Genomic DNA, 25,086 nt, shown 5'->3' with positions numbered 1-25,086 from the left:
CTGCAACTTTCTTTCTAAAGCAGTCGCCATGTTGCTTATTTATCCCCAGCTTGGATGAACCAGGATGAAGACTTTACTTTCAACAACTGTATCATAGTTTTGCCCCTTTGCTATTGATGCTGTTGGATTATTTTATGGGTTAGAATAGGAGGAAGTTGCTCTGCAATTCTTGCTATAATTTTGAAAGTCATCTCCTATCAATTAACGCCCACCAAATGCAACCTTTTCTTTTTGCAGGAGGACTGTTGCTCATGAAAGCAGAAAGAAGAGGGAGAGAAAGGAGTGACTGCAACCTTTTAATGTAGGGTGCAGCTATTGTTGATCAGAGTGATGCTGACGGGAAGAAAATCAGAGACTTCCAAGCTGCCTCTTCCTATTTCTTTCCCCAACATTCCTCTTGCCAAGTCACTCTTTCTTTGTACCCTCAGCATAAAAGGGAAATGTATACTGAAAAAAGAATGAATACTGTGCGTGAGGAAGAGAAAAAGGGTTGGAAACAACCACAATGCATAAGGAGAAAGGCAATAGGAGGCAGATTGTGCTCAGGTCTCCCTCAATTTTTGACAATGCTATTGCCATTACAGAAAAGCATGAGAAACACAGTCCACTCCATAACTGCATGGCATTATGTTGGACACTCTCTCAAATTGGTCTATCCCTTCAGGAGAGCTTTTCTGGACAGACCAATGCACAAGAGTAGAATCTAGCAGTGTTCAAGCAAATGTATCAGGAAAACTCAAAAGCATCAACAGAAGAGCAGAAGCATCCTTATTCCCTAGCAGGTGGAATTTAAGCTAGGCTGCTTGTAGTCCAAGGTAAAGATAAAGGTTTCCCTATCGGTCATGTCCAATTCTAGGCTACAGTGCTCATCTGGGTTTCTTGGCCAAGGGAGTCAGCCTTGTCTGAAGACAATTTCTGCAGCCAGCATGGCTATATGGCCGCAAAGAATGCTATTACCTTCTGTAGTGGTCCCTATTAATCTACTTGCATTTGCATGTTTTTGAACTGCTAGTTGGGAAGGAGCTAGGGCAAGTAAGCTCAAGTCTCATACCTGGGCTATCAGCTCTCCAGCTGACCAGCTCAGTTTCTTTAATTGCTGAGCCATCATGCCCCTTTATAATCCAAGACTGGTGGGTTTTTAACAGTCCAATCTTCCAGGAATTTGTCTAGTTCCTTGTGAAAACAGTTTCCATTCATCACCTATGACGGCAGCACTTGCCACAGTTTAATTAGGTGTTGTGTAAAGAAGTACTTGATGGGCTTTGAATATTCTTGCTTTTCTTTTTAAATGATTAGCCTATACTTTCACAGGGTAGCGGAGGAAAAAAACAGTGACTTTTTCAGATTTTCCACGGAAGGGATGGCATAAAAGCTAAAATGAAATAATCAAAGTAATACAAAAGAGCCATTTTGTTTTAATTTATAAGAAGCAAAGGATTTATCTTCCAAAGAAATGCAAGCTTCAGAGGAAATAGGTTTTTATATGAGCATAAAAAAGGCTGAAAGGGTTACTTTCTTTCACCCTGCTGTTGATACCATGCCCTTTCAATTTTTTAAAAAATCTATCTTAAAGCCTTTCTATATTGAGCTACCATTGCTTGTTTAATTGTATTCACTTATTGTTAGAACTGTATTTTGGGAGAATCCAGAGCTGAGTGCTGACACTTTGTAGTACTTCAAGCTTCTGTAAGTTTCAGTAACAGGTGGTGTATCTTTTTAAACATACATTGTGAAATATACACAGCAATTGTAGCAATTAGCTGAAATCATAGGATAGGAGGTCTATAAAGTGGCCAGTTCCTATAATAGACTGAGTACCTTTATTGTTTTTCCAATAATGAAATAAAGTTGAGTATCACTGGTAGTTACAGATGAAGAATGCCCATTCTCTGTAGGCCCTTCCATTAATCTGCTTTGTTAAAAAAAACGATGGTTCTATTTCCAATTCATGTAATGATTATTGATTACGGGCCATCAAGTCACTGTCAATTATTAATAATCAGATTTTCTCTGGGAGGGTCTGTTTCCTAACAGATCTTTTTAAGTCTTTGGTCCATGGTGGGCACAACTTTGCTGTAATTGAGTCCATCTCCTCTGCTATTGCTTTTCCTCTGGCCTTTCATTCCACATTTCCCAGATTAGATCCTTTACTGCAGAGCTGGATCTTCGCATAACGTTTCTGGAGTGGGATAACTTGAGCCTGACCATTTGTGCCCGGTGATAAAGTGATGATTTATGACTCCGTTCCTCTTGCAAGCAGCCCAAATGGGCAGACAGAAACTCGTCGACGTCAAGTACATTTGTTCTGATCTCTTCTGGGGATTCGGATACTAGGCCGAGGCCGCTCAGCCGGCAGGCGGGGAAAAAAAAAAAAAAAAATACCGCGCATCTCTCAGAGGCTTAACGCACCCACTTCCTCCACTCCAAAACAGCCGCGCTGCCGGCGGCCACGTGCAGCCCCGCTTTTCCAGCTCTCACGCGGCGGCGGCGGCGGCGGCATGCCTCATTCGGGGTTGCTGGACCCTCCCTTTCGCGGCTCCTGACCCAAACAAGCAATCAAGTGCTTCTTCCGGAGCTTAAATCGCCGGGGCAGATAATCCTGAGCCAAGCTGTTCCCTCGTTCTAGTCTAAACCGAGGGGGAGGCGGACGTTGGAAGCCTGGCCGGAGAGTCGCGGCCCGCCAGCGGATCCTTCGGCTCACCCCCTCGGCTTCATCAATGGCGAGCCCCACGAGGCAATCAATGGGAGGGAGCAGAAGATCAAGATCGGAGCCCGCTCAGCTTCGCGCCTCGGCTAAGAAGCTTACCTCGCGGCAGATGTTGACAGGCTCCCGGCCAGCTCCGATCACTTGGAGGAAGGAGGGGGAGGACGAGAGCCGGAAAGCCCCCTTGCCTCGCTAGGAAGGAGGTGCAGCCAGGGGCCGTTCCCTTGGCGATTCGCACCCTGCCTTGACTTTTTCTCTCCCCACCCTCCTGCTCGCCTCGCAAGCGGATTTGCGCGCCAGCTGCTGGCTGGCACCGCTTCCCGGGCCGCCGTCCAGCCAGAGCGAGTCCTGCAGGTGGAATCGGCCACTGACGAGTGGTCGGAGTTTCTTCCACGGGCGCTCCAGCTCTTCCTTCTTCTGCTGATTTTCCTCTGTCTCCCGGTGGGCGGAAAGCCACTCCAGTATTGCTGCTCTTGCTTCCAATCTCTCTCGCCCTCCCCAATCACGCCCCCCTCCCCGCTCGGCTGCTTTCCATGCTCTTAGGCGGGGCGATGGCCAAGATCCGAGTGGCTTACGAATACACCGAAGCTGAAGACAAAACCATCCGGCTGGGCTTGTTCCTCATCGTTTCTGGTATCTTGTCACTTTTCATCTTGGGTTTCTGTTGGCTCAACCCGGCCCTGCAGGATTTACAAGGCAAGGCGGCGAACTGCACCGTGCTGTCGGTGCAACGGATCAGCGAGGTTTTCGAGTGCACGTTCACGTGTGGCGCCGACTGCAAGGGCACCTCCCTGTACCCCTGCCTCCAGATCTACGTCAACAACTCCGAATCCAACGCCCGGGCGCTCCTGCACCCGGACGAGCATCAGCTCCTCACCAACCCAAAGGTAAAAGCACCGGCCGGTCTCTGGGCATATGTCAGGGGATACCACTTTATTTTTAGGGCAGCTCAGAACTGGGGTTAGGGAAGCAGGGCTGGAGAGAAAATGGGCGAAATTTCTCCTGAAAAGCTGATCTTGGGCAAAGGTCAGAATGAAAGACCTGACGCTATTTGGGAGGCAGACAACTCGGCCCGCCAAGTATCTGAGGGTGCAGAAGCTGCCAAGATGGTATCTGTGGAGCCTGTATAGGAGGGCTGGACTATGCTAGCAGCGGGCTCAAGTGGAGAGTCCTGTAGTTCAGAGGTGCCAACTCCTGGCACTGAAGCCTCAAATTTTGGAAGTCTGGCTAGAATAGCTCTGTAGTGAAGGCTGAGCAGAGCCTGATCCAAAGGGGTTTTGGGATTATAACTGATAGTAACCAGGAATAAATACGACCTGTTATTGTAAGCAGCTGGAATAGTGTTAATAGGCAAAGTCACTGCTTATGACATCACAGAAAATCAGTTCAAATTAATAAAGTTCATTTGGGCACCAAGTGTCAAAACTTAACCTTCTTCCCTTGCCATTACCTTTCTTCCAGCCTTTGGATAAGCACTCCGGTTAGGAGAGACAGCAAGCAAAGGCGAAGTAAAAGCTCTTTTTACTCTCCAAACAAATCTCTGCTTCTCTTCTTATCCACTGTGCAGTCCCCCTTCTGATATCACTGGCATGATCTCTGGATCTGACACAAGGATTTAGGTTGGAACATGACTTGTAGAGAGGAAAGCCAGTTTAAAAGATCTGGACTCATTCATTTCTCAAAGCAGAGGACAATGATGATAGAGAATCTGCAGCAGACTACAATGGCACTAACCCCATCTATTATCCTATGTACTGTGGCTTGTTGCTACTTAAGGGGGAAAGTCCTTAAGTAGCAACAAGCTACTTCAATCCGTGGCAACATTAGAACTGAGACTTGCCTGCCTCAGATATGAGTTGCAGACACAACAAAGCTAACAAAACAAATTGTTGGGGCATATCTGTGAGGAGAAAGTGGAGAAAGTCTCTTAGATTAACTATTCTCCAAGAGAATCTGTTGCCTGCTAACTGCCATTCTCCTCAGGCTATAATGCATGAAACATCTAGAAATGAGAAACTGAAAGGTCATTACAAGAAGGAGGATGTCCCCTCAATCATAGGGTGATTGATCATAAAAGAGAAGAAACTATCCCATTCAAATATGATATGTTGCTTTGCCTAGAACTCAGGCATTCATAAAATGCTGCAATAAAAATATAAATTTATTTACTTATACATATATTTACTCTAAATTAAATAAAGAGAAAATAATAGGCTTTGTCCAAGGGTAGGTATCCTGTAACTGACAGCTTTTAGTCTCATTCTGTCATCACTGCCAAGAATCAGTAGCATAATTTTGAGGCAGGAATCCCATGAACTTTCCTAAAAGTGGATAGAAATGATTAATCACCATACACTCCTATTAGTAGAAGAAAGTATTTTGGCTTGCAAGAGATGCTTTAGTAAGCTATCCAATTTTGTACTGAACAAAATGAACATGTTTGGGCAAAACTGGGCTTTGGTTATCTTTTGTGATATACTACCCAAATGCGCCCAAGTTGATTGCTATTATTTTTACTGTTAGTGGAGAATAAGGCAAGTCTACACCTTCTCTATTTTACTAAAAAGAATTATGTGAAAGTATTGACTGTTCAAGACTTGGAATTTAAAGGAGACTGTGACTTGGAATTTAAAATACTAAAAAGCATGAATATATGGAATACAAGGAAAGAAAGGAAGACAGATATGTGCCTGTAATTAAGATCAAGGGAAGGATACAATAGGTCTGAATGAAGGTGATTTAATTTTTTGGAATAGACTAGTAATGGTAAAGGTTTAGTTATAAATGAAAGGGCTGAATTATATGCTATAAAGTATGAATTGGTGTCATCTAGATTGTTGTCTAAATTCTTACCTTGGTTACAAATGCATGTTGTGCTTCAGGGAATGATATCAATAGAAGAAACAAATTAATTTTGGGAAACAGTCTGTAGTCAGGGAAAACCTTTTTTCTGGCAGGTGACATGAGAAGTACAAGACAGGAAAGTGCAGAAAAGAATGAATTGTGAGTATAATTTATTTGATTGTTTATGTTGTAAGATTAAGAGGATTAGTGAAGAGTATAGTGACGATGAGAGGGTTTGAATGGAGGACAGTGTATTATTTTGAAGTGTCAAGAGTGAATCTGGGAAAAAATGGACATCAAAGAAAAGGAAAGCAGAGAAAAGTATTAAAGAATGAGAACTAGGGATGCCTGCTGAGCATGATAATGGTAGCATATTATAAAGGTCCCACAGACACTGTTGAATTGGGTATTCTTATAATTATGACTAATAAAATAACTAATATATGTGTGATAATAAATAGAATGCTTACACTAAGTAGGAAGTAAGATAGGGATGTGTGATTGGTAGTTTCATGTATTTTCAGAATCATGTATAGGAAATTATTGATAATTAGGAGTGTTTGTTAATAAGGCAAAAATGAAAAATTTTAGAGGTATAAATACTGGTGGGAAGATGGTGGATAGTCTTCAAGATGCTAAAATAAATTTTATTTTGATGTCTTACATAGTTGCTATTTTTTCCAAGGACTTAATTTCTTCTTCCACTTCTGCTGGTACAACAGAATCATCTCAAGACCACATAACAAAATTCTACATAAAATCTACTTTCAGCCAAATATTTTTGTCTAAGAATTATGTTGTACTGGTAGTTTAAATCCAATTCACATGGACCATTTTACCTTTGATATTATTTAACAAATAATAATCTTAAATTTCTTCTAGCAAAGTTGTCCCTTTCTGATCTATAGCAGAGGAAGAAAAGATTATTTTGTGTTTTAAATATTTCCATGCTAGAGATAATGCTTTTTTCTTTCAGTGCCTGGTGAAGTTCTTTATGTTGCCAAGTTAAAGATGTAAAATCTAAAAGGCTCAAAAATATGTTGTATTATGAGTTAAAGCTTGAGAAATGAGAACTGAAGGTCAAGGCTTTCTTTTCCATTATGAAAAATGACCCTAAACAAAAAGAATGGAAAAGTTAATAAGTGCCTTTGGAATTCATTCCTTGGAATTACATTTATCAAGTAATTCTGCCACCAAATAGTGGCTTAAGAGGTGCATGAGTTGACTTTGAAGTTTTAAGAAAAAAGGCAAGGAATAAAAGGTTTCAGAAGGAAGCACAGATAGAAAATAAACTGTAAGAGTTTTCATATGCATGAACAAAACAATATGTGCTGAAAAAGAGATGAGCAATTCCTGGCCATATGAGACCCTGCAATTCTCTTGTGCAAATCTAAGCAATTCCCATTGTGTTCACCCAGTTTTGGCAAGAACTTGGAGGCATTGAAGGGCTTCTTTAAAAACTTATATCTATATTTTAAAGTGTGCATAGCTGTTTCTCTCTTCCTGTATTTGCAGGAAAGGATTTTAAAAAGATTTTTTGAAACTGTCTTGTCCACTTTTCTGTTCCATTTGTTTCTACTTATTGAATTCACCTCAAAAACAAAGGCATCCAAAGGCCAGGTGCAACCCTTAAATGAATATAGTTACCTTTTCCTGTGTTACAGAAAAATAGTCGTCCTGTTGGCTTGTGCTGCCCTAATTAATTGGATGAGGCTAACTATAGAATAGAGGCTATATTTGTTTAAATAAAGGTCATTGAGGATAATTCAATTAGACAAAACCTAGAAAAAAATAACTGCTAGATATATATTCTGATTATTATTTTGTAGTCATGTTGTTATCTGTATACTCCCTTCTGTTATTTCCCCAAATGAAATCATAGGATTGCAGTCTAAATTCAAAATAATATATAACCCAAAGCTATAGTACTGTATTTTCCGGCGTATAAGACGACTGGGCGTATAAGACGATCCCCGACTTTTGAGAAGATTTTCATGGTTTAGAAAGTCGTCTTATATGCCGGAAAATACGGTACTTCTTTTGTTTCACATTGGAAGTTTCTATTGAGGTGGCTAGGTTACTGTTTTTCATGAATGTGTTAATAAGTACATACACTACTAGCTAACTTTTAATGATGGCAAGGAAGAATGTTCAGAATAACAAATTGCCCCCCCCCCCAGATGTACAGTATATTTAGTCACGTTCATATAAGAATTTGTTTCAGGGGCAAGAATAAGCCTCACATCGCAGCATACAACACTGAATTGTGAAGGGGCAAATACTTCCAAGTTCTGGAGGATTTGATGCATTGTCAGAATTCTTTTCATATAGAACTTTTCACATATAGTCAGCCTATATCGAAAGTTATTAAATTATAGCTTTGTTGACTATCAAAAACAATTTTGGGCTATTAAACCAGATGTAATAACTATAACCTTGATCATTCTGCTTCCTAAACAAGGATGCATTCCAGTTGGTCAAAATAACTGTCCACTGAAAGGTACTATGTTTGAAATATTAGTGGTATTGATAATGTGAACTTTATTTCATAATTAGATGCATAATAATTCATTTATGTATTAAAATTGTTCACTTTTCATTGTTTAAAAACAAATCCCATGGTGAGATTCATTTACCATTGCAAGTCAAGTGAGAGACATGCATATGTGAATCAGCTATCCATTTCCCTAAATATGCCATTAATCATCAGTAATGTTTTCTCTAATCTGATTTTCTCCAAATATGTTCAGCTCACTCACATAGTGCGTGATTCGGGAAAACTGAAGGCCACTAATGTAGTATGTCAGTGTTTCTCAACCTTGGCAACTTTACGATGTATGTACTTCAATTCCCAGAATTTCCCAGCCAGCAACACAAAAGTCTGGGAGTTGAAGTCCACACATCGTAAAGTTGCCAAGGTTGAGAAGTACTGTAGTATGTTATTCAGCTGAATATATATATTTTTAAAAATGAATGGTTTGAATTGTTATTGGTATCTTTATCTGACAACTTAAAAATGTACTAAAATTATTCTCACCCTTTATTCTTCAGTGGAGTTATCTACCATCTCTTAAATTAATACGTGTACCTACATAGAACACCAAATTAACTGTTTTTGAAATCTTTCCAAAACACTGCTTGGAGCAATAAAAATATATTCCAGTTTCTATAGTATCATAATCTGATTCAACATCATAACTCTAGTCATATAGTCCTGCAAGTATCACAGAATTATAGTCTATTTCCTGAACTTTGCATCATTGGACTCTTGTCATTGGTACAAAGTCCTCAATATATATTACTTGTTAAAAAAATAAGCTACATAGTATAGAATAAATTTCCTAAAAGAGGTTTTTTTTTAAAAAAAATCAATAGGATTAAAGAAGCTTCAGTTCTGAAGAGAAATCAAAATAACCATTGTGACTTTTGTATATGAGTATGCCTGAGATGCACAGGTTTGAAGCCTTGGGAAGTACAAGAGTAAAATTCAAAAAGGGTTGAACATCTTTTGCTTTTGCATTGATTTTCATTTTTACTGTTTTCATTTACTGTAAAATATTTCACCTTTCTGGGTTGGGAAAAAACTTACAGTTTTACAGGGGAAAATACATTCATCAAAGTAGAGAATGCTTTGGTATAATGCTTAATATATAATATGGTATAAGCACTATAAATGTTTATCAATACTGATGCCCGGTCCATGTGGTCATAGTTAACTGGGCATTGGTTCTGCTAAATAGCCATAGGTGCTATGACTTTATCTCCAAAAAAGCACAAAATGTATTTTTATTCCATTGAGAGGTTGGAATGGAGGTGTGGGGACCAGAGAAAGAAGGTTCCAGGCAGCTGACGGCTATGAAATTGTGTAGTATTTCACTGCTTGTCTATCTGTAACTTTGTGTGCTGTTTCCGGAATGTTCAATCTCCTGAGTGGTAAGAATCTTCTCCACCTGAAAAATAGAAAGGAAGAGACATTCTGGATTGCTCTTTGCAGATGAGCTCCTGAAAAACCTCTGTGTTTTAGTTTTATTTGGGTTACTCATCTTTATCAGCAATTCTCAATGACGAGACAGTGAAGTTCTTAGAGAAATTATTGTGATAATTATAATTAATGGTGAGCTAATAGATAAGCCAAGTCTTAAATCTATTCTGGCCCATATAGCTCTATGGACTACATAGCTCTATGTTGGAATGTCTGGCAGTTATTGGGTTAAATGCTAGGTATGTGGATGGGTCAGAGGGAGGAGTTCCAAAGGTCATTGGGAGACTTCCTGGACTCAAGCCACATGGGAATCTCTTTGTCTGTAAGAAGCATGGGCCATGGAAGATCACACAATAAGCCTGAGTTATTATAAAGATGGTATAAAGAGCAATACTTTCTTACCTAAAGGGATGATCTAAAAGATGAACAAAGATGTATTTCCAGCAGCACCAATCACAACGTGAACGCAAGTAATCTTTCTCATTAAAATATATTTTGTTTATTATAAGATCGTTTCTTTTGAGTTAACTATTTGACTGGATTTAAAAGAGAACACTTTAAATTTGGGTCAGAATAGTAAGAAAGTATACTCATAATTCGTGCCATCTTTTGAAAGCAAATAGTAAATTGGCAAAGATTAATTCTTCTCTCAAAGCTGCAACAGTTTGAAGAAAGAGAATCAGATCTGTTAGCCTTTTCTCTACATTAACCCTCAAGGAAGTAAAGTAAAGATTCTCTTGATGCCTTTAAAAGCCTGCAAAGCAAAGCCAGCGTGTCTGTGTAAAAGACAGCTTTCAAGGAGTGATTCAGAGGTATTGTTATGCTAATTCGCTTGCTAGCCAATGCTTCAAAGTAAAAAGTGCCTTGTATCTGATTAAAATTACCTGTTAAATTAAAATTATCTGTTCACAAGGTAATGTTTATAGCGAAGAGAAAGGAAAAAAATCTACACTTTTGTTCCTTGCATGAAAAGTTTGAATTTTAACACCAAAAGGAGCTTGGGCTTTATTCCTCTCCTCTCTTTGCCAGTGAATTACGCAGCCTGAAACAAAGAACTGTTTAATGACTGCCTCTAAAGTTCAGACAAAAGCAAGGAAGGCTGATTGCCTTTCAATAAACTCATTTGTTGCCATAGTGACACAACCCCTAGGAATGCTCGGAATTTCAGCCAATGTTATAAAGAGGAATCTGGTTACAGAGGCAGAACCAACCTGCCAAACCATACCACTAATGGCAATTGGACGGATCCACCTGTAGCGCCAACGGCCCTACAGCAGAACCAACCGTCGCTCAGGGAAGAGGTTGAAAGAGTTAAAGCCACACTAAAGTCACTAGAGTCCCTGCTGCACCAACAGGAGGCAGCATCCGAAGGAACTGCCACCAGTCCTGACTACAGAGGACAGCCTCGAGCATCAGCTCTGCCAGCCTACCAGGGAGCTAGCTACACTCTACCAGAAACACAGACCCTCCAACATGTAAGCAAGCAGGAGCCTGGGCTCCCTCAGCTCAATGCCACAGCAGAGGAGTTCAGACCAAGCCAACAAGATCCCTTGCACGTGACATGGCAAAATACCCTCAGCCAACAATACGCCGAAGGAAGTTACCAGCTACCCATGGTGCACGCCCCCACTCACGGAAGGGATCCACCATCTCCACCAAGCTACAGCCCGCACACAGGATCGATGTATCCCCCAATGTATATTGGAAGAAGATTGGACTTAGCAGCCAGAGGGGTACGGAAATTCTCCGACAAAGCTGGAAGAGACTACTTGTGGAAACATATCTTCAAGCACGCCATCAACGAAGAAAAGACTGGGCCAGGTGAGGAACTTGTTCAGCTGACAGTATGGTTAGGCCCAGAATCTGTAAACACTGTGAACGACATCTTTGCATCCCATTTGGGCGACCCCAACATCGGCCTTGCAGAGGCTTGGGCCGCACTTGATGAGGACTGTGGTGATCCCTCAGTGACGGAGTCCTTGCTTCTGGACCGCGTTCTTAATTTCCCCGACATAAGAATCAACGACCACAAACAGCTGAAGACTTTCTCGTCACTCATTACTCAACTACGGTCAGCACAACAGGACCCTACCTTGCCGGGATTAGCTTACCTCGACCTGCTTAGAATACAAACTTCTATCATCCAAAAACTACCACAGTTGATATGTGAACAATGGATCGAATTTTCTCAAACTTACGGGGAAGACAATCAAAACAAAATTCCCCCCCTTCGTGGCTCTTGCTAAATTTATCAGCAAGAAGGTTAAACTCCACAATGACCCCCTGTACCTTCCCGTCAGAGAAGCACACTATCCGACGACTGGGCGAAACAGTCACAGCCCTGATGTAACAAAGGGATCTGGCCAAGCTACGGACAGAACCACCCCTTCAGACATCACGCCTCCCCCAAAGAAGGCTCCAGATGAACAAACACCGAGAAGTGTTCCTTTGAATCCGCATCCAACTACAAAAGGCCTAACTTGCCCAATGCACAAGTCTTCTCACTCTCTAAATGATTGCAGAGAATTTAGGAAAAAATCCCTAGATGACTGAAAGACCCTACTCAAAGAGAATAGGATATGTTTCAAATGCTGTGACTCTATGGATCACACGGCCAAGGACGCACAGCTAAGGTGAAATGCCACCTGTGCAACAGCGACAGGCACCCAGCAGCCTTACACCTAGAACCTAAGACGCTGTCTAAGGAGTCACGACAAGCAACTAGCTCTACACCAGACTAATCACTGACCGAGTCCTGTTGCTAAAGAAGACCAACTTAGACAATTGAACCTCTTCAGCTCTGGTTATTCCTGAGTTTCCAGATGTTCCTGATCCTGATTCTTCAGCTCCAGCTGTTCCTGTGTTTCCAGATCCAGCTGTTTATGTCTTTACAGGTTCTTCGGTTCCTGAGTATCCTGTGAATCCAGTTCCCCTCGTTCCCGAGAAGCTTGGGTTCCAGTTTTTTCTGTTCCAGATTTGGTTCCAGTTTCCTTCACAGGAAGAAGAAGACCTTGTCTCACTGGGAGACAAGACTGCATACCAGAACTATTGGCCCATGGGACTTGCGCACCGGGCCCACCCACCTGATGAACTAGTTTACCCAGCTGAGATCGAGATCGTGAAGCCACGTGAGTCAGGTTATGACTCAAAGACACTTGTACCAGGCTGATTACCGATTTGGTCCCATTGCTGATGAAGACTGAACCAGAAGATTAAACCTCAAATTATGTATTGTCTTATGCATTGTTTGATGTAACACTTGCTTATTCTTTTTAGCATAATCGTGCATGTTTTATATTTACCAATAGTTATGCATGTTTGATACCAAGTTTTTACCTATTTAGTCACAAGTTAGTTAACAATGAGTATTGCATGCCTTGATGCTATGTTTTTACTATTTTAGTAGTGGAAATATAAATTTCCAAGCAGGGAGTATTCTGGCCCATATGGCTCTATGGACCACATAGCTCTATGTTGGAATGTCTGGCAGTTATTGGGTTAAATGCTACGTATGTGGATGGGTCAGAGGGAGGAGTTCCAAAAGTCATTGGGAGACTTCCTGGACTCAAGCCACATGGGAATCTCTTTGTCTGTAAGAAGCATGGGCCATGGAAGGTCACACAATAAGCCTGAGTCATTATAAAGATGGTATAAAGAGCAATACTTTCTTACCTAAAGGGATGATCTAAAAGATGAACAAAGATGTATTTCCAGCAGCACCAATCACAACGTGAACGCAAGTAATCTTTCTCATTAAAATATATTTTGTTTATTATAAGATCGTTTCTTTTGAGTTAACTATCTGACTGGATTTAAAAGAGAACACTTTAAATTTGGGTCAGAATATGCCATGTGTTGTTTGTTTTTTGCATAGCCATCCCAACTTTCTTTCATTTCTTAGGCACACTGAGAGATGGTGACTATCCCAAAATGGTAACAGATTGGTTTCCTAGTCTTAGCCCCTCAGGGGTGCTAATTCCTTGTTTGTCTCAGTCAGAAAATAGCCAGACTGATAATGCCAGACTTCACTGTATTGCTTGATTATATTTTTTATAAGATAACGGTTTGATTTAATGCACATTCTGGATCTGGATCTAATTTTGATAAGAAATAAAAATGGATCTTTTATATTTATATGTTTGTAACAGCTAGAGACTGAGCCTGTAGGTTGAAAGATTGGGGGACTCAACCTTCCTCTCTCAGAAATCCACTATGTTTCACATTCCCAGGCTTACTTTCCTCCTTTAAGTGCAGCTTCTTGATAATTACTGTAGCAAGCATCTATATGTTTAGGGGATGGCTTTATCTTCTAATCTCTTCTTAACCCTAAGATACAGGACAAATAGGGATCCCTGAACACACTAGTTAATAGACCAGGAATAATAATGGTAGTAATGATTGTGTTAATAGAAATGAAAAAGGAAATTAAAATCTGCTCTTTATACCTCTGAGACAGGTGACCACAGAAAACAGTTACCCCTTCCTTTTTGTGAATGGAGGCAGAAAAGCACAAGGTAAAATTAAAAAAAAGTATTAAAAATAAGAACAATAGAAAACATCTTATAATCTTAGGTAGTCAAACTATTAAAACTTTTACAAGTAAATAAGGCGCCAAGCAGCATAAAATCACATCAGTCTCCAATAAAAAGCAGCAAGAAGACTGGTCACAGATTCACAGGAAAATTTTGAAGTAGAAGTAAACACAAAACTTGAGTTTGTACTGCATTTCAACAAAAAAAGTAACTAGAGTCATCAAGATGCCAGAGATAATAAATCTGTTTAAAACATAAACAAATCAACAATTCTGATTACAAGTCCTCTACTGGAAACCTTTACCTTTGAAACAAAATATTTCCCCAGCAACCCTTTTCTTGAAACATTTGTTCTTCCTAACCAATAGGAAGGCTGATTAACATATTGTCAGACATGACTTACTAAGAAACAATGGTGTTCCTGTTTGGGAAGATTTGTGTATCTGGAGAATGAATTGTAGCAGGGGAAAGCCTGTGTCCAGGATTGCCTATCTAGGCTGATTCTGGACTGAATGGGAAGCTTCCCTAGTGAATACAATATTATTTTATATCAGTTGAGGGAAGTCAGAGCCCCAGAGAAGGAAATATTAAAAGGGCAGAAAAAATATATTTTTCCTCAAAAGGATTTTTAAAAGCAAAAACCAACCCTGTCCCCAAGTCTCTCTGTCTCCAGCAGGAGCCAGCCCTATACAAATGCAAATGTAAAATCATCAGAAAGCTGGAGCCAGAAGACAAAGACCTAAAATCTGCATATCCCACCTGAGATGGGACATAATAGGACTAACCCATTACCATCAAGTATACCAGAGAGTCACACCTAGACTCAGGTCAGAATACGTGACACAGGAAATAGCCTCAAAGTTCATGCCACAGGAACAGGAAACTATTCCAAACAAAAGGCTAGAGAGTATAAAAACCTACTGCCCATGTTCTCAGGTCCTTCTTTCCTCTGGTCTTTCCTGCAAAAACCACCTTTCTGCGTCTTCAATAATTTGTAACCTTCTTCCCAAAGCAGTCACCATGTTGTTTATTTATCCCCGGCTTGGATGAACCAGGATAAAGACTTTACTTCGAACACAGTCATGTAGAGAAATGCTAGCAAAGCCTATTCATCAAATGTACAGGTAGTCCTTGACTTACAACAGTTTGCTTAGTGACTGCTTGATGTTACAACAGCAGTGAAAAAAGTGATTTATGATCATTTTTCATACTTATGACCATTGCAGCATCCCCATGGTCACGTTATTTACATTCAGGTGCTTGACAAGTGACTCACATTTATGATGGTTGCAGTCTTTTGCGACCTTCTGACAAGCAAAGTCAATGGGGAAACCAGATTCATTTAACAACCATGTTATTAATTAACTGCAGTGATTCACTTAACTGTGGCAAGAAAAGCCATAAAATAGGACAAAACTCATTTAACAAATTTCTCACTTAGCAACATAAATTTTGGGCACAGTTGAGGACTACATGTATTACATACACTCAAGACACAACATAGCTCTAAAATGCAGTATGGGAAGTAACTACTAAGCTTTTGTCCTCATTTTTATGAGTTCTCATAAAAATTCTATTTGTGCCTGGAAAGGCTTTAGTCTCACTAGTGGAGCTCTTCTTGTGTTCTTTACAGATTTATTCTATTGTGTCACACCCTTTTTTACATAACTGTCTAAAATTAGAGGCTGGAGATGTGCACAGGGAGAGATGGAGAAAATTCAGTGACCATTCTTGAATAGTATTCATTTAAATCTCTCACTTGTCTTTTGCTGAATTTCTGAGTCATATGGTTTAAATTTAATTATGAAAACTGTTAAGGAAGAGCAAAGTTAAAATGCCGCATACTAAAAAGAAACCATTTAATGATCTTTTATTTCTGCAGTGTTCATACATCCCCCCCTGCGAACGGGAAAATGAGAAGAACTCTGATATTGTAATGCACTGGCAGGTTTATTGGGAAGTTGAAGTAGGTTCTCAGCCTTTCACTTGCTACTTTAATCAGCACCTCAGGTAAGTATTTTCGCATATCTATGAGTTCATTTGTATATATTATCTCCACTTTCACTGTCTTTTTGGTACCTTTGCTTGTTTGCACAAAATTTGAAGATAGAGTTGAGCTAAATCAGGGCTCAGGTCTAAACACAACCTTGCCTCCTTGGAAGTCAAACTGCTAGATTTTGCATAGATGAAGGTATATTTCTGGTTGCTATCCTGAGTTTAGGACATCCCCCCCCCCGTATAAAATTTAATTGGCTTCTGATCTTTGAGAACAGAACTTTGTAGTAAAAACAAATAAATAACCATTTGTCTTCCAAACATATTAAAATACTTCTACTAGTAGTAACAATAATGAAAACAGGAAAGTTCTTATATTCCTTATTGGCCAGGAAGTTAAAATGAACAGTTGAAGAGCAGAATGTTGCTAATGTAAAACAAAGATGACAAATAGAACAGAACAGAAAAAAGTGACTTATGACAAATAGAACAGAACAGAAAAAAGTGACTTATGACCATTTTTCACACTTATGACAGTTGCAGCATCCCCATAGTCACATAATCAAAATTCAGATGCTTGGCAACTGACTCATATTTATGATGGTTGCAGTGTGCCGGGGTCATGTGATCATCTTTTGCGATCTTCTGATGAGAAAAGTCAATGAGGAAGCCAGATTCACCTGTTACTAATTTAACAACTGCAGTGATTCACTTAAGAAACGTGGCAAGAAAGGTCATAAAATGGTGCAAAACTTACTTAACAAATATTTTACTTAGCAACAGAAATGTTGGGCTCAATTGTGGTCATAAGTACCTATACCATTTTTTGCAGCTGACTATTATGATATTATAGGTCATAGCCACAGGACTTAAGGAGGTGGTCTAAACCATAATCTTAGTTGATTACAGCATAAACTCCTTGGAATGAGTATACCATTCATCTGGAATAAATGGCAAATCCCTAGGATGAAATTTAGAGTAAGATTCATGGTCTTCTGACTCTAACTAAGAGTATAAACATACCCTGGCAACATCAGGCGGCATCCAAAATTAATAAATCATGATCATCATTATCATCATCTATGCTGTATCCTCATAACATTGTTTTCATCATTTGAAGATTTTGGAAAAATCTGGCAACTCACCAGGAATTGATGAAGCTGTTTCTGCTCATCTTGAACAACACAAAGACAGGCATAAATGTGGCTAATTCATTTTTCTCAATATTTCTTAGCTCTTGTCTTTCCTGGTTTTAACTTTAGGTAAAGATTTGTAATGTTAAAAAAGGGAGGAAACATCCTACTGCTGGATAAAACATCAACTTCTAACCAACACTTTATTTATTTAGAATTGGTTCCTGTGGTCCAATTAGACTTTCCCAGAATAAAATGGTCAACTGCAAGTCTGGAAAGAGGAAATGCAGAACAAAGGAGAAATGTTTGAGTTTCCTCCTTTAAAATGGCTGCATTTCTGTAAATGGGTTTGCCATCTGCACTGCTGCTCCTGAAGTGATGACATGGGATGGGAATGGTGGAGGAAATGTCCATGAAGAAGAGGAAGAATCTAGAGAGAGTTGATAAGTGCAGGGTGCACCTTATGTACAAAAGACTGTTGACAACAGATAGGTGAGCGTAGCTTGACTGAAGAATATCCGAAGGAAGAGGTCCAGAGAATGCCAAAGGAATATTTGGAAAGAAATCATTGCAAGGAGCTTGGCAGTGACTGCAGTAATAGCATCTGGAAAATGTAGTAGCCAAAGTGACTCAGTTGCAGCATTCGAAGCCACGTGACAGATTGGGGGGAGGATGGAAATGCAGGGAACAGCTTATATCCCTGGAAGTCTTACAGAAGCCCAGAGCATCTACTAGCCTTGGAAAAACCCAGCGTTGGCAAGACTTAGAAAGGAGATGCAGGGACCTGGCAGAAACTAAATATGCACTGCAAGACCTGAAGTATAAGCAGCAAGCGAGAGTTAGATGATTCTAGAATTGGTGCAGCATTATGACTGCTTCAATTTGCAGAAATGCAACTATTAATTGACTTCATGAGTCAACTAGTCCTCCAGTTGCTCTGAAAATTGAAAAAAAAAGCCACTGTGTATTAAAAGGACCTGACTTGGCTTACCCTTTTGTGTTACATTGTTCAAACATTGGTTTGGGACCATTCAGAGACAGAAGAGACATGAGAGAATGATCCTCTTGTGATATCCAGATAGTAGAATTACAGCACCATCTAAAAGGAATCATATGCTGTGAAGTAGGAAGTTAAAATTCTGAGTCTAATTGTGGGTTCAGTAATTTGCTATGGTAATGGATCATCAACTGTTGATTTGGTTTCAGAAGCTTTTTGAACACTGTCTGAAAAACTGTAGAATGGCCAACATGAATTGGTGCAGCTGTCTGGTGACATTTTAGAAAGCCTCAGAAACATTGTGACAGTGGTCTGTGCTGTTTGAAGAAATGTGTGAGCAGCCTTGGGAAGAAGGCCTAACCCGGCCAGCATCTACCTTACATAGGGCCAGGCTGGGTATATCTCATCAGCAATAGGAGAAAGATAGCAAAAGTCATTTGGGGCAGCAATGCTGATAGGCAGCAAGGCAGCAGGATGAGTGGAATGTAGGGCAGCAAGGGTAGAAGGAATGGTTGGGTTTTTGTGCTATGCTCATCACAGATGAGGCTTGAGTGGTATTCTCAGTGGCACTGGGGCTGAAGTAGAAGCCTGGGGGTTGGTGGTGGCTGGATGAAACTACTGAAAGCCTTGGGCCTCTCCTTCAGCTCCAGCACTGCCACTGCTGCTGAAGAGTACCACTTTGCAGGAAAATAAAAGGCCGGGGGGGGGGGACAGTTGAAGAGCCCTGGCAGTTGTAGGTGTGAGCAGGCTGCCAAGTGCCTGATCACAAGACTGTGGGGGCACTGCAAGAGCTGTAACTTCAAGGACCAGGTATAAATACCATTCATTCAGTGCCGCTGCAACTTCATATGGTTGCTGAACAAATTTGGTCATAACTCCAGGACAACCTGTAATGGTACTCCCTGTGACTTCCTATGGAAGTGGCAGTTGGACTTTGAAGAAGCAGGATAGGAAGAGTATTGCATTGGAGAAGACTCCTGAGAATACCAAGGACAGCCAAGAAATCAAACAAATGGATCATCGAACAAATCAACCCTGAATTCTCACTCAAGGCTCAAATTATCCTGCTTTGAACAGGATTTCCTAGAGCAGTGGTTCTCAACCTGTGGGTGGGGACCCCATTTGGGGTCGAATGACCATTTCACGGGGGTCACCAAACAACGCAGTCCACCATTTTTTCCCCCTTTTCCATAGCTGTGCTACTCCCTTTTGAAAGCCAATAGAATAGACTCTCTTGAATAGAGTCTAATTCTATTGGCTTTCAAAAGCCAATAGGAATTGTCCAGGCTGTCTCTGCCCTGCTGAGCCCGCCAAAAGTCCCATTCTGCAAACGGTGCTGCATCAGTTGAGTAGTCCTCGACTTATGACCGGTTGAGTAGTCCTCGACTTACGACCGGTTGGCGGTCGCGGCATTAAAAAGGTTGAGAACCACTGTCCTAGAGAAAGCTGTAATGCTGGGAAAGATGGAAGGAAAGAGAAGAAGAGGATGGCTAGCAGCAAGGAGGAAGGACTCAGTTACAGTGACTATGCAACATTGGAAAACCTGAAATATCAGATTAGGAGTAGATCACATGGTATCTATTTGGTTGTTAAGAGTTAACACTGACTTGATGGCACCTAATCCACTAACCAACCAACCAACCAACCAATCAATCAATCAGAAGAGCTGAACTTCATGAAACTTTATGCTTTTTAATAACACTTGCTAGTCAGAAAAGGTATTACCAGAGTCTTGATTTTTGCCACTACAGACTAACATAGGTGGCCTCCCACTGGCTAGCTCTTTTGTGACAGTGCTCACAACATAATCTCAACATGCAAACTATGCCCACTGTTGCTTTCCTACTCCTATCCTGAGATTGAGACTCACAAAGAGATCCAGGAGAACCTTTTAGATGACCAGAACCTCCATTGTGCCTGGGTCGTAAGATCTGCCAAATAATAACAACATTATTTCAGCTCTTTTTGTCTGGATTTAGCTTTTTCCTGAAATAATTCTCAGTATACAGTACACTTTGGTGCTTTTATATTGATTTATCTGTTTCTCCAAAAAAAACCTCCTGAACCCCTTCAGGAATATTCCTTTTCAAAAGCAAACAGCCAACAAGAATGCAGTGCTGAGGGATGATCTGCAACAAATACTTGGCTGCAGAGCTGGCTTATTGCCTTGGTCTTAATTACTTTGTGATCTCAATGTTGGAATTGATTGCATAGGCTTCTGGTTAGTTCAGTCTTGAACCCCTTGTGTTTTATACTCATGAACTACATTCTGCTGGCAATGACATTTTAGCCTTTTGCTTCTGGCATGTTTCCCTTTACTGAACAATAACTTATAAAAGGGAAGCGGAGAAAATTCATAATTGAAAATATACTAAACATAGTTGAGTTGGAAAGTTAAACTGTCTTTGGGGAGTTAGTGGGTGGCAAATACAGCCTCATCAGACTGTCTTTCAGGAAATAGTCATTTTGTGACTGACCATTTTTGCAACTATTCTGTTGATGGGCAACCAGACACTCACAACAGATGCAGAATTCAGCAGCAACCCTATAGCTCAAAAAGGTTGGAGACTTCACTGTAGGTAGCATGGCCTCTTGGCATAGATTTCACAGGAGGAGGGAGAACTCTTCACACAGAGTTACTTACAATGAAATGTGTTCTCACCCTTACTGATACTCATGCCATACAGTATATATTTACCTCTGTATACATATAGACTTGTATTGTATCTTTCTACTCTCATTCTCTAGAGCACTATGTTGCTCTTCGGAGTCATCCATCTTAGGATAATTGCTTTGTTGCAGCAAAGGAACCCTTTGTAATAAGGGCTTTTAGAGAATAGAATTTTCTACTTTTAGAGAATAGAACATCTGCCAACCTTTATTTTGTCATCTTAGTTGGCTATTTTCTCTTCTGAGTTTCAACCAACTGTTGAAACCAAATGCAGACAGAGAGCCTCTGGTGAAAAGATCACAAACCCTCTTTAACTTGGGTGTCTCTCTATATAAACTACACGTATTATTGATTAAAGAAGTGAGCAGATTCTGCTTTAGTCTTATAAAAGATAAACTGAAAAAACTTTTGGGTGGCAAGATTAATATGCACTCCTTCCATCCTTGAGTCAACCAGAAAAGCATAAATTGCACAGGTCTTTCAGTCAGTTGAGCTTCATGTGCCTCGGGAACAAGGCTGGCAAGTGGTACTGACCTTACAACTTTAATATGGAAATGTTTCAAAGCAGTGATTCCTTTACTATTTTTTCTTTCATCTCTTACCCAGCACCATCTGCCACGAGAAAAACAACCATCAGTTTGTCTTCGTAACATGGCAGGGCAGAGTTGAGGGTCCCTGGACATATATTTGAAATGGAAAGTTTAGTTAACTATGTTCTGAGTGAATGCAGAGCTACTGGAATTTCTGACTAGGGAATGCTAGTCTTTCAGAAGATCGATATTCCCATGTTCAGAAATATTTGTCTAACAAGTTGGTGGGGTAGAAGAGGGAATGAGCTTTCAGGAACAGCAGCAGAGCTCCCTCCTGCTTTATCCCATGGCTCAAGTATGTTCTATTGATTTGTTAGATATTAATAAATAATTACTGCTAGTGCTAAAAATAAATAACTACTGCTAGTGCTAGTACTATTTCCAGAAGAAATAGCCTGGCTAACAAGTTGGTTGGGTTAAGGAAGGTACAGAATGGAGCAGGAGTAAGTTTGCAAGCACATAATCATAGCTTCCGTCAGCTTCATTTCATGTACTTTCTTTGCCTGACAGTCAAGATTTTTATTTATTTACAATTATAAGAATGTTACGAGCTCTTCTATTCTTGTTTTTGGAATTGCTTCCTGCTCTTCTAGCTCAGAAATATCCTTACATCTTCTTGCATTCACTGCATGTTTAAGATCTCCCCATGTTTTTTCAATAATCTTCAAGTTTGGGGACTATGAAGGCAACTATAAATGATTTTCTTTTTTCCCCTATAAGTACTTAATTTGGAAGCATGTTTCTAAAATATCCATCCTTTTTAGGATTCAGTTTCTAAACACCTTAGAAATGTTTATTGTATTTAAGAAGTATATTGTATTTAGCTTTGTACTTTGTTAGGAACTGTGCATACATGTTGGAATTTGCACTGTGTTCAGTGGGTGCCAGTTGGTATAATGCAGTGGAAGCTACTGCATATGTAGCAGTGATATTTCTGAAATAGTTTGTTTTTAATCTGTGTATGTGTTAAAATTAAGGAACTAAATTAAAAAAATAAGTGAGCATTTTTATTTCATGAGAATTAGAACCGTATACAATAGCAATAGCACTTAGACTTATAACCACTTCATAGTGCTTTACAGCACTTTCTAAGTGGTTTATAGAGTCAGCATATTGCCCCCAACAATGTGGGTCCTCATTTTTCTGACCTCAGAAGGTAGAAGATAGAGTCAACCTTGAACCTGTCAGGATTGAACTCCTGGCAGTGTGTAGACTCAGCCTGCAATACTGCATTTTAACCACTGTACCACCAGGACTCCAAAACATATCAATATATCCAACAACATATCAAGATTAATTATATTTAATTTAGTTTCTTCCCCTCAAATCTGATTTTTGTAAAAAATTAGAGAAATCACAACAGTACATTGTTTCTGATGATGTTGCAAACAACATATATTTTATGGTTCATGGATGGTTGATTCTAACTCTCCACCTATAATTCTGCTGTCTTTCCTATTACAGACCAGATGATGTATTGCTACAACGTACACATGATGAATCTGTTCTTTTGCACTGCTTCCTTTGGCCAGTGGTCACGTTCCTGGTTGGAGTCCTAATTGTGGTCTTGACCATCTGTGCAAAGAGCTTAGCTGTCAAGGCAGAAATTATGAAGAAAAGGAAACATTCCTAAATGAAGGACATCCTTCAAGAAAGGATGAGAGAATGCCAAATGTGACTGACTATCACTTCTCTGGTGTTCCCAGCAATGCCCATTCCCAGTGTATTGCCAGCTGCTGGTCTTGCTGATGCCTAGGTGACCATGCTATGACATGTTAACTAGTTGTTTCTGCCGTTATGAAAGCAAGTGTGTCTCTTCCACTAAATGATCCTAAGATGTATCAAACCTTCATTCAAACTTAATGAAATTGAAGTATCTGATGGAGTAGAGGACAAAATGTAAAAACCCAAATTGTGGTTGACTTCATCTTAGTAAATTTATCTTTCTTAATGCTATTATTTAGTCTTGAATATTTATTACTTCCTTTCTCAAAGACTGTATTTCTCAAATATTAAAAAGTGGTTGTTTTTATTAACATGTGTCCTACTTTTGTGGGAGTGATTTGCTTTAGGGTCAAAGACGAAACATCACAAAATATCAGTTTTACTGAGTATTCTTGAAATTAACAATTTAAAACTCAGTATACAGCACAATTATTTTGGGAATTGAAAATTGACTTTTGGGAAGTCACATTTTCCTTCATACGTATTTCTCTGTATGATCAAAACTTTGTCTATTGTGAATTCATATTTCTTATCAGGCCTTTTCCTGACTGTTACTCAAAAAGTAACAGGAGAAGATTCTAGGACCCTAACTAGTTTTTATTTTTGCAACTACTAGAAATGGCATAGGTAGAGCAGAAAATGAGCAGCTGGCAACTAGAAACTTCCAGCCATATATTTTTATTCTATTTTTCCCAGGTTCTAATTTTTATTCATTTTCCTGCCTGTGTGCCCCTGCCTGTGTCATGTTTCTGATGAAGCTCAGCTGGGTGAGGAGCATGAATCAGACTTGGAAGAATCACAACAGATGGACTTGCTACTTGACGCACGCAGGCGGTGTCAATTAGCCAGAGTAAGGCAACAGAGGTCAATGAAGCACTCCAAAGTAAGAACAACTGACCAAGAGTTGGTTATTTCTTAGTGGAAAGAGTGGTTGACATAGGTGCATTATTATTCTAATGAAGGTGTCTGATCCCTTTACAATTTACTTCTAACTTTGGTCTTTCAGTTCTTCATATGGCTATTAGAAGTTCCATCACAAAACAGAGGTAACACTCATGTTCAAGAGACACTACAGTGAATCCTCATGTAGTTTTTTTTTCCAGTTTATATCATCCTAAATGGTTCAAATTCATTTCATTTATCAAGTTGCCCTTGCCATACTCCCAAGAGGAACATTTTCTGCCAAGCCTCACTCGATTGCAAAGCCAAATATTATTGTTCCTACTATTGCCTTATGCAGTCATCATCTTCATCCTCATCATCTAATATTTTGTAAAATTTGTACAGAAAGACACTGTAAGATATATACTAATATAAAAATAATGACCAAAAAATAGACCATAAATGGTCCTGATTTATTTCAATTCTACTGGAATTCTCTCCTGGAAAATAGGATCAAACCAACTGCTGTTTCTTTGGAGTTCATTTCCTACTTGTCTTCCAGAAAATAATCATAGCAGATCACCGTCATTAAGTGAGACATACCCAGTTGGAGGCTAAGAGTCATGTAGAATTGGATTTAGCACATTTCTTTCCTGAGTGGTTGGGATATGGCTTTGCCCATAGGTACAGTATGCTTTCGGACTTGGAAGACAAAATCTCTGGTCCTGGTGACCAACCCAGATTGGATCCTGCAGAATTATTGCAAGGTGCCTAAAAGCAATGCTATTGATTGGATTGTTTGTTGAATCCATTATTGCTGACACACCTATTATATAATTTCTCTTTGAATCTTTTATTTTTGGGTTCCTAAGTAAAAGATGATATCTTTTGAAAGGTGCTTTTATTGCATATTTTTTTCAAACATAACCTGCTGAGCATGTATCTCATTTTAGGCACAGCAGACCGTTCTGATTTTATTCAATATTTATACTGCCATTACTTTGAAGAATTTTGCTTCACTAAACTCTGTC

General features: G+C 39.7%; 1 protein-coding gene across 1 annotated transcript; it reads left to right on the top strand.

The window, feature by feature from the left end:
• The first annotated feature begins 1,456 nt into the window (after positions 1-1,456).
• Positions 1,457-23,480, top strand: KCNMB4 (potassium calcium-activated channel subfamily M regulatory beta subunit 4). The gene is made up of 3 exons (XM_039344482.1): positions 1,457-3,591; positions 15,945-16,072; positions 22,913-23,480. The coding sequence occupies exons 1-3, from the start codon at positions 3,238-3,240 to the stop codon at positions 23,079-23,081; spliced, it is 651 nt and encodes a 216-aa protein (XP_039200416.1). The 5' UTR covers positions 1,457-3,237; the 3' UTR covers positions 23,082-23,480.
• Positions 23,481-25,086: the final 1,606 nt, after the last annotated feature.

This window comes from Crotalus tigris, unplaced genomic scaffold, assembly GCF_016545835.1.
Source record: "Crotalus tigris isolate CLP2741 ecotype Arizona unplaced genomic scaffold, ASM1654583v1 scf7180000017916.3911339, whole genome shotgun sequence".
Classification (NCBI taxonomy): domain Eukaryota; kingdom Metazoa; phylum Chordata; class Lepidosauria; order Squamata; family Viperidae; genus Crotalus; species Crotalus tigris.
Note: the sequence above shows the minus strand (reverse complement) of the source record. Positions and strands in the feature narration are given on the sequence as shown.